This window comes from Mycetomoellerius zeteki, unplaced genomic scaffold (genome assembly GCF_001594055.1).
Source record: "Mycetomoellerius zeteki isolate Tzet28-1 unplaced genomic scaffold, Tzet1.0 scaffold113, whole genome shotgun sequence".
Taxonomy (NCBI): Eukaryota; Metazoa; Arthropoda; class Insecta; order Hymenoptera; family Formicidae; genus Mycetomoellerius; species Mycetomoellerius zeteki.
This window is the reverse complement of record NW_017256051.1, coordinates 1,379,233-1,389,858: the sequence shown is the minus strand read 5'-3', so window position 1 is coordinate 1,389,858 and position 10,626 is coordinate 1,379,233. Positions and strand designations below refer to the sequence as shown.

Below are 10,626 nucleotides of genomic sequence, written 5' to 3'. Positions count from 1 at the left end.
ATACTTTTCCGATGCCGCCACGGGCGCGGCATGCGAAGATTGCGCGAAAGAGGAAACACCTGGAATTTATGCGTAACATGTATTTACACTTTTAGTTCAGGATGCTTTCTCGATTAATATTAATGCTACTATGTGAATTCTTGCAAGAATACAAAAGACTATTTTCTGTAGAGAAATTCTATGGAGAAACTGTTTTCTCAATAAGACTTGATTTCTACATTTTACATATACATGCTATTTTACATATATATGCTATTTTTTAATTCCTAATATTAACACTTCTTCAATTTTTTAAACTTTCAATTCTAAGCTTACAAAAAATTTATTAAAACTCGATTGAAAAATAAAAATTTATATTATAAAGTTATAATCTCTAAAGCTACTTGAATTACTAAAACTTATTAATTTCTCATTATTAAATAATGTCATACGCAAACATTGATTAACATCGATTAGACACTTACCGTATACTACACGTATGTATAGCATATTCTTTGATAAAAAAAATAAAATATAATCATAATTATACCAATCATTACAAATTGTTTTGAAATATTTACAATATGTTTGTAATAAGATTTACTAAATGCAAAATACGTACCTTTTCCAACGATATTACCAATACTGCCGATGATACTGGGTAGGAAGAGAGCAAGCAACACGCTCTTAATTATTTGTACGCCGAAGAACAAGGGTAGCAACAGTTTCTTCAGACCAAATGCTTCTTTCCCTGAAACACGGCTGAAAGCAAAAGTACCAGCTCGTTAAAGCCCTGCGGTTAGCCCTGAAAGCCATGCTGCAAGCAGCATCTTTTTTCATATTCCACCTCTCCAACTCCACGTGCCACGCATTTTGCTGAAACACTCCACGTGTGAATAAAAAATATTCACCGTAATTATAATTAATTTGACTGCTCGCACAATGTTATACGCCTCGTTTTTCCTCATACCCGTTTTATCGCTGGTTTAGTTCGCATTTTTGCCAATTAGCATGGACCCAACCTCGTTACTTGATTTAACTCCAAAAAGCCAATTCACGAAGTTAAAGCTTTCTCTCACACCCTAATTTTATTTATGCCAGATCGTGCTTACGAGCGTACTAGATTCGTCGCTTATCAGGTAGTTACAAAAATTAAATAATTCATTTTTAAAAAGCGAATCATTTTTTAGGAAAAATGTTTGAAAAAGCTGCATTTCTATAAAAGCATTATAAAAATATCTTGGAAAATCAAGTTGAAAGGTGGAAATAGAAAAGGTTGCGTTATTTTCTAAGAAATAATTTCCTTTCTAGTAAACTGCTCAATTACTTTCACTATCAATTAGAGATTATGCAATTGTTTTACAGTAGGCATAATACAGATAATAAGAATAGAATACTATGTCGCTCAATATAAACGATCGTAGTTTCAGAAAATCCACCTTTCGCGTCGACAAAAGTAACGGCACTAGTACACACGCGACAAAATCTGTAGCAAGCGGTCTAGAAACTCACAACCGAAGAACGTCCTGGCTTTCCTGGCGAGACTGAGATCCTTATTCAGCTGTATCTTCATCACGTGTGTCCTGGCATAACGATGAACCTTATCCAAAAGATTCAAATCCGTATCATCATTTTTCTTTCGATCATTGCACGTAACGTTGACTTCAGGGTTTTTTACAATCTGCATAGATTCTGTTACATTGTACGTATCAACCCTCGAGAGTTGATCTAAAAAGTTCGAAAAATCCTTTCGTATACAAGAAACCGTGAGCTTCCCTTTGCATTCTGTTGAATTTGACCGAGATTGACTGGTCCCTGAATTCATTTCAATTGGATTAGCTGTAGCATTAGCTATTCTCGTCGGCTCAATCTGATAATTCGTTTTGTCTTCTTCGATATCGAATTTCGTTGGTTTTCCATGCATACTGTGCGGATGATCACGCAAGAGTTTGTCAATTTTGTTTTTAGATTCTTGAGAAAGCGGCACCTCGTTTTCCTCGACAATATCATCATCGTTGCGCGTGGTCTCATTCAAGGACGCAACCTCCGCGTAGACCTTGACTCCCACAACAGAATGAATGTGGCACGCAATAGCCAGGAACACAATCGAGAATATTATGGCTGTTCTCCCTTTTGCCATTGTCCAATCCATGAAAAAGGCACCAGGCGCTTGTCTATTGGCTAGCTACAATTATTACACGAGGAGAACTGCATCTCGACCTGCGGCTCCGTTTTCTAAAATAAGATAAATAAGTGAAAACACAACAAGAATAAGAAGTTATAAGCTCGAATATATAAAATAACAATTGTTACAGTACATACGCAAAAATAAACTGAATATATAATTGAAAAACCGACAAAGAAAAAACAGATAAGTACAAGACTTGAAAGTCTGAAAAATAAACTTGTATAGACATAAATATATAAAATAATTTTGTATTGCTTTTCTTTTAGAAAACCTACTGAATGAATTGAGAACATGAAATTATTGATTTGAAAACAATTAATATCTATCTATTAATATCTAATTCTATCGATTTATATTTTTACGTTATGTTAAACTTTACGTTATGTAAAACTTTATTGATTTCACAATTACTAAAAAAAAACACATAATAGTACTATTCAAAAAATATTGTTATTCAAAAAAATTATTAAGTAAGTTAATAATAACATAGTACTCTGTAGATGTGATAAAATTTGATTATGTTAGGTCAGTCTTGCACGTTCTGTCATGACAAACAATCAACTGATTCTTTTATTCATGTGGGTGAACTGTACGCAAAGATTAAACATTCTATTAAACATTTGTGATTGATTAATTAAACCAATTCTGTTACTCGACTACAATTTGTCGATATCTGCATAAACAATTCGTTATTTTCAAAAACTTTTATTTTAATTATATTTTTTAAAGTCAACCAACAACTAATTATTGAAAAATTCATTTCTTATTAATCTTAAATATTGCACCGTTATGTTAATATTAGTTATAATATTGTATTATCTCAATTTTTCTTGATACATATTTTCAGATTAAACAAATTTTCAGAATAACAAATAATATATATTTTTTAAATATTTTTAAATTAAATTGTTCATACATATAAAATTAAATAAACAGAAAAATTTCTCGATAAAACAAATCTTTATCTCATAACATTTTGCTTTATTAAGAAACTATGTGTGTATTTACATATATACACATAATACGATAAAATGTAAAAATAAAAAATCTCAAAGAGTATATACATATGTATACATTAATCTAAGTCATAATTTAGTCTTTAAAGATCCAACTATGCGCACGTGTGCAGTTAGAATTCATAACCGGTATATAAGTGTACGGTTATACGAGTGTTCTTTCACCAAATGACTTTAATATAATCTCATTAACAATACTCTGTCTATACATTTTTCTACATGTGCATGTTTAAAAATAATTTCATTCACCAATCAAATACACAACTATTTATAGAAAGTTGTTAGTCAGTATTTCTTGTTGTAAATGATATATACTCACTTTCACAATATATCTCTGACATCAACAACTTGCCCGCACCTAGACTAAGTGATCGGTGTCAATTTCAGTAACCGGACTTCTTTTAATATTGAAAAACGACCCGTCGACTATGCGCGCCTCAATAATCAAGCGGCCAGAAAAGTTGGAATCGTGTACGACGTCCGATACTGTACTGGCAGCCGGTCTCCGTAGGATCGGCTCGACTGACCCGATCTGGGTTACCCGGCCATCAGTCTGTCCGTCCCTCTAGCCATTCCTTTCCGCCTTCCTTATTCACCACGTTCGTTCATTCGTCCGTTTGTTCCCGCCATTCGATTTGGAGCTACCCTTCTTCCAAGGAAGAATTGCAAATATAACTATTAGTCGAGGGGGAAATTTTCTCATTCAATCAATTGAATTCGTCGCAGATCTATAACTGTATATTAAAAACACATATTCCACACGATTTCACTTGGCGGTATTTCGGCGAATGTCCAGATCGGTAAGTTCAATGAGTCTGACGAGATGCCGCCCAATGGCACAGGAGATGATTCTCCGAGGCAATTCGCTGATAAATAGATCTTAATTTAATCGAGGAGGGGGAAAGAAAAAGCAAGCGAACAGGAGGGCTAAATTATATATGAGGGGATGATCGAAATAAATCTAAGCTGATCTAAGAACTCCCAGTTGGTTTAGTCTATATATTTTTCTTTGAGATTATCTCTACTCTACATTAGCTTTTATATTATTTAAGAGAAATAAGAAAAATGGAGTAAAGTACAATACAATAAAAATTCGAAACTTCTTCTTAACTAATTATTAATGAATCTGTTCACATCCTAAATGAAATCTTTTAGAACGAGGATGTGATGCATCTGAAACACTTCTACAACAATTTCTTGTAGGAAATATATAATTTTTTATAGCAATAAAAAGACAACTTGATTAATTAAGACTATTGTTCCATATCCGTTTAATTGTCAAGAGTAAAAAGCAACGATTTTTTTTAAATCTCTTTTGTATGATCTACTTTTCATATGGAAACTATCTTCGGTTATGACGTCAGCAAAGATCACTCATTCAAGTCCAATCAAATTAGTCACGAGTTCAATCGCGGTTACATACCTTTACAAACGATTTCTCTTGTGTTTTCTCAGAAATCTACCGATCTATCCTAAATAATGTCTGTAAAAAACTGGTTTACCTAATTTTGGATTTCGTCTACATCAACATGTCAATCAACCTTTTATTCGTTTTGGTAGATATGACAAACGATTCAATTATTATAAAATGATTACCATTTGACATTACGATATACATATACCATATTTCAAAGTACTATTCACTAATGGACATTGATAGAAGGAACCCGTTATAACATGACGTCAATAGAATCTTTACAAACATGTTGTAGAATGCTGTCAATATTGTTAAATAAAAACAAATTTTTTAGAACTTTATAGCCGACAAACTTTGCATCGTAAATTACAAAGTGTCCGTAGAAAAGGGATAACAAAACATAACATTTTAATTTTTTTCATAAAAATTAGTACTGTGCTAGTGATAGTTCTATAAAATTCAAATGCAGCTTTTATATGAATATTTTAAATTACAAGAAAGTGATTTATTTAAAAATGAGCACGGTTTCTTTTGTCTTTACAAACTCGTAATATATTTTCATAATAATTTATAACTTTTTATCGGCATTTTGTAGTAATTATAATACAATTTAGACTAAAATTTTTTATCAAATTTCCTTATGCAAAAATGTATTCTTTATAAAAAGAGGGTCACACAGGCCAGTGTGTCACTTCTTTTAGCTTCAGTTTCACGTTCAAGTCGGTGACACCCATAGAATCATTCACTTGTTTCTTAAAAACGTAGGTATTGTACATTGTCCATATTTTTATTTTTATTATATTTTTCGTAGAGAGAAGAGAGAGAGAGAGAAAGAGAGAAAGATTCTTTCCAAGTATTGGTATTCATATCCGACACAAACAAAAAGGAGCATATCCGACTCATTATACATTGAAATTAATCAAGAGTTTATAAATAAAATAATTTATCTTTAAACACATGGAAATAATAAAGAAAAATCACATTCTTATAAATATTTTTATATTAATATGTAAAGTATGTAATAAATGTGATGTGAGGTCACAATCTTTTATCATTGGTCTGTTAACAAAACAAGTAAAAAGATTCTCAAGAATATCATAATGTGCATTTCAATTAAGGAAAGAAAAGAGGAAAACTATTTAATTATTCTACAATTTTATTTTTCTTATAACTATAGTCATGCGCATACGCACATACACATACATATATGCACACATACAAATGAGAAATTAACATAATATTAAACATGCAACTCATCGGTTTTACTAAACGTCGAAAAATTTCAAAAAACTGAAAATTAAAATGTAAAACAAATGATTATCAATATTTACAAAAATTTTTTACTCTTTATTTTATTGAAATTTATTCAAACACAGTACATATCATAGTCACAAGCGGTACTAAAACCTGACATACAGTATTTCTTATGTAATATTTATAAAATTGAAATTCTGTCGAAATAATCTTTTTCTAAAGGTCAGTCGTTCATCATAATATAAATTTGATTGACTTTCGCAAAAACAATGTTTCATTCAAGAAAAAGGAAGGATGTTCTATTTAAGCTAGAATTGTTCACGAGGCTTTGCTTTCCGTGAACTTCATCTGTGGTATCCCTAGAAGTACCTCCGGCATTTAACGCACACCACTCAGAATCGTCTACGCCATACGTGCGCATGAATCAAATACATATGAATCATACAATATGCAGGAAATACGTTCGACGTAGATATGCAAGTCGAACGCCGTGACATGAACGATGGTCCGTTACATTAATGCGACTTTTTCGTTCGTATATAACGTAAGACCGTAACGGTCGAGTTGCCGCGGACGAGTGCACGTTGCGTATCGATCGCCTATCCTATAGCGATGCGCAATGTGTCGCTTCCGATTCGCGTTTCCTATTGTGTCGTGGAGCCCAAGCATTGTTGTCACTTTATCGCTTGCCATCAAAGTCAAGCGTATGTCTTTTTATTATTCCATAACACGTCTCTTACGACATACAATTTAATTATTCTTGCAATAAAAAATATTAAAAATTATAATAGTATGAAAAATTCATTCTTTATGAAAAAAAAATCGGTTTATTTCAGACTAGGCTTCAAAGACTCGCATTGGAAAGTTCGATGAAAACTTCATCGTCGGGAAACTAAGATTAATCCTATCGATGAACACCGTGATGGGTGAATCAAGAAAAGCGTATTGAAGAAGGAAAAGGGTGAGAGCAAAATTCACCAATTGTAACCATCATCTGGAGCTTAAAATATGTGTCGACGACAAGTACGATGACTGGGCTCTCGTCGTGTACTGTCCGCGAGTCAATAACGGTCTTCGATCGACTCGTGCATGGGTCACATGTTTGTGTGTGTGTGTACATATATATATATATATATACATATATATATATACACGGACACACAACGGTCAAGGTAGACACACGGACGCATAACAGCGACACATGAATTGGCTTAAGAACGCGTTTGAGCTACAAACTGGGCGCTTATCCAAATCTGTCAGTAGGTCAGTAGAGGGGCCATCGTACTCGGTCGAGTGACCTTGACCACGAATGGTCCTTCTGCCATGGAATGGTACTCTTTTGCAATTTTCACTTTGAAATTTAAGAAAAGACGGTCTATGAGAAACAAGCACGCCGAATACTTTTGGTGTCAAAAATTAGTAAATACTTTGCGCTATATTGTAATCGTATATTGTTGTCGTAATCAGAAAACACAAACGAAGATAATTGAACTTGGATTACCTGAATGAGCTCCACACTTGACATGCTGACTATACTGTAATTTAATTACTTTACCATAAATATTTATAATTTGATAGTGCCAATAAAAAGTAGTGCAACTGCATTTTTTGGCAGTTACAGTTGTATAAATAATCTTCTAGAAAATTAGTTTTGCAGTTGCAATATCTTTCATTAATAACATCAAGTTATAATAAATCAAAGCTAATCAGCAACGAATATATCCGATATCATCTTGATGTAAGATTAACAATAAATAATATAAGACAAGAGATAAAAGGTAGAAAGTTATAGAAATTCAACATTCTAAAAAATGAACAGGTATTTTACGCTCTTTCGCGTCCCCGTTAATACGAGTTAAGAAACAGCCGGATGTATCCTTAACACCTTATCCTTTCCCAAAACTCGCGAGCTGCAAAGGTTAAAATATATCAATACGTTCCTCAAATAACGGTAAACTATTTGAAAGTTATTTCACGAGTATTCTTTACTAGAATAAGCGACGAACAAGCGTAGCCAAGATAAGCGTAACGTTTGGCGACGTTCATTCAGTGCATATCCATTCACCGTGATTGCCACGAGTAATTTTACAGGAAATTACTAAGATCATACACGGATCACAATTAGATTAATCGTAATTGTACTACTTGTTGAAGTGTTATTTCGCGTGCTTCGGTGTAATTGACTCGCATTTGTACCTTGCCTTCGAAAGATTATCAGAAGATAACAAATACGATATTCTCGTTGATGATCGCGAATTACTCTGATATATCTTCACCCGTAAGGATTGCGAAGTATTTGATAACTCGGATATCCCAACTGATAATCGTTTCTATGCCAATTACTGTCATCCTGTCCGTATCCTGCAAAGGAAATGTTAAAATGCATATATTACAAGTTTATGATGTTTTTAACAAGTAAATACATAAAGATCTTTATTCAGATGTGCAAATTTTGTGTGAGAAAAGATTTAGTATTATTGATGTCAAAGATTTCTGATACGCGACACGACATTAAAGATTTAAAGGAATTATTAAATATAAATATGTCAAATATATAAAACACTATCACATAACATACACTGACAGCTGTTTCAAAGGTAATACTTGTCGCTGTTGGCCAACATCGAATATGTTTATCCCAACATAAATACATCACATGTATTAGTCTATAAAGATGTATCAGCTGTTACAGCTGAGCGACGCTATCTTAACTTAGCCTACATAACATATAATCGTGCAAACTATCACTAGGGTGTGCCAGTTATTTTTATTTGATAAGAAAATTTTTTCATACATTAGCATACATAACTCAACAACATAAAATATACGAAAAATTTTTATTATATAAAACGAATTTCTGATACTATTTTTAAGCATGAATATAACGAATAAAAAAGTCACAATTTTAAAATATTTATTATTCTTCGCATCGTTTGTTTTATTTAAAACTTTACCAAATATAATAAATATATGTCTATATATATAATTTGGTATATGACTTGCTTAGAAAGCATAGTATTTTAGTCAAAGACAAAAAATATTTTTAAAATACTCTTACCTGTTGGATAATCTGCTGTTGCGTCCGCTGCAGTGGACCACAGATGAAAAGGATGTGCATGCTGCGCATGAGGGTGTTGCACTTTGCAAATCTTTAAATGCGCGAATACTGATGGTAAAATTAATGATCCAAGTACGAGAAGTTTTTTAATAAAATGAACTCCTAGGAAAATTGGTAACAGCAATAGTTTCAGTTTTATTAAATTTAATAATATAAGAATGGGGAAGATTATATTTTTCTTCTTCTTAAAAATTCGCCAATCACCTGTAAAACGAATAATTCATAAATTTTCTTTTTTTCGAAAATCGTCAAATATTATTACAGACTATGCAACTGTTGACATCGTTGCCGTTACAAGAAATATAAGGTAGTAAACTCTGCCATTTCGCCGTTCATAGATTTTTTCAAATATATGGCACATTATAGTAGATTGCATAGTTTTTGTAGTGATTACTTGTTACGTATAACGTTATCCGAAATAAAGTGCAATAGAAACTATAATTACGCTCGGACACATCAAAACGTTCCGTTATATAGAACAGTAAGTACACCTTTTCTTTGTTATTGCCAAGAGATCAATATATCATTATAAGAATTTTTAAGATTTTTCCAGAACTTCAAGAAAAAATGAAGCACTCTACAATATTTATCATCAGTTTATTATATTTAACATAAATATTAGATAAAATATTAGATAAAATATTCGACCAAATAACAAGAAAAAGAAATTGTAAAAAACAATATAAGAGAAAAAATTGTTAAATATTTTATTATTCAGCAGATCTAATAAGATTTTACCTTCCGGTTCTTTGCTATCCTTTAGCCGTTCAAGTTCATCCTCATCCATAAACATCAAATTCGAGAAGTCCTTGGCATCTCTGGCAACTGCTGAGTTGTTTATTGTATATACAATGGCACGTTTTGTCAATAAATCCTCTACACTATCTCTAACAAAATTCAGAGCTTCTGTTATACCACTTTTAAATGCTTGAGAACGTGGCAAATAAGGCAAAAAGGATTGCTTGTAAATCGATGGTATCCTTATTATTCGAAATGGTCCATAACTAAATTCCTAAATTATAATAATTTGCTTTAATTAGCTAATTTATATTGATATGTATAATTCTTTCCTTAAAATTATAAATTTATATACATTTATATACATTATAGATATACATTTTTTAATTGTTATCGTAAAATAATATATTATCAATTTTACGATTATTTATGTCTCTATAATTAATTCTTTAGATTTTGTTATAATTCTCACAATCAAAGAAATTATAAAAATAATAAATATTAAAATTTGAATATTTGAATAATTTATTATATAAAAATTAAAAAATAATTAATATATACATTTAATCGTATCTTATTACAGTTACCATTATGCAATGTGGATTATTCATTTCTAATTTTTTTAATACAATCAAATTTTATGTAATCACAAACAGTAAACACGTACCTTTTCTCTCACTATTGTGTTTAACCATTTCGCGACTTTATATTTGCCACAAGTTGTATAATCTCTCTTTAAATTGCATTCCATTTCACATTTTTGAACAAAAAGATCCGTTGTATTATCAAAAGCCAACGAATGAGTTCGTCGTGAACAAATAATCAACAACATAAACATCCAGCACGATACTTCAACCACTCTTGGATATCCGATTTTGCGAGACCACTCAATAACTCCGAAATATCCGCACTTCAT

The 10,626-nt window shown here is 31.7% G+C and overlaps 2 protein-coding genes across 2 annotated transcripts in view; both read right to left on the bottom strand.

Moving 5' to 3' along the window:
- The window catches only part of Osi24 (Protein), a 5,416-nt gene extending 1,731 nt beyond the window's left edge, over positions 1-3,685 (bottom strand). Inside the window, 4 exon segments of the mRNA XM_018456586.1 lie at positions 3-59; positions 602-721; positions 1,492-2,214; positions 3,503-3,685. Coding sequence (XP_018312088.1) covers positions 3-59; positions 602-721; positions 1,492-2,131 — 817 coding nt within the window. The 5' untranslated portion in view covers positions 2,132-2,214; positions 3,503-3,685.
- A 3,930-nt stretch (positions 3,686-7,615) lies between these two features.
- LOC108727304 (uncharacterized) lies at positions 7,616-10,626 on the bottom strand. Its single transcript, XM_018455375.1, has 4 exons — positions 10,378-10,626; positions 9,711-9,984; positions 8,913-9,176; positions 7,616-8,215 (listed from the first exon to the last, which is right to left on the bottom strand). The coding sequence occupies exons 1-4, from the start codon at positions 10,624-10,626 to the stop codon at positions 8,127-8,129; spliced, it is 876 nt and encodes a 291-aa protein (XP_018310877.1). The 3' UTR covers positions 7,616-8,126.

Bases quoted from the DNA above. Each gene is read 5' to 3' on its own strand.
- LOC108727304 (XM_018455375.1), bottom strand. From the start codon at position 10,626: ATGAAGTGCGGATATTTCGGAGTTATTGAGTGGTCTCGCAAAATCGGA. The intron at 9,985-10,377 runs GTACGTGTTTAC...ATTATAATTTAG, and splicing joins ACACAATAGTGAGAGAAAAG to GAATTTAGTTATGGACCATT. The intron at 8,216-8,912 runs GTAAGAGTATTT...TTTCCTTTGCAG, and splicing joins AACAGCAGATTATCCAACAG to GATACGGACAGGATGACAGT.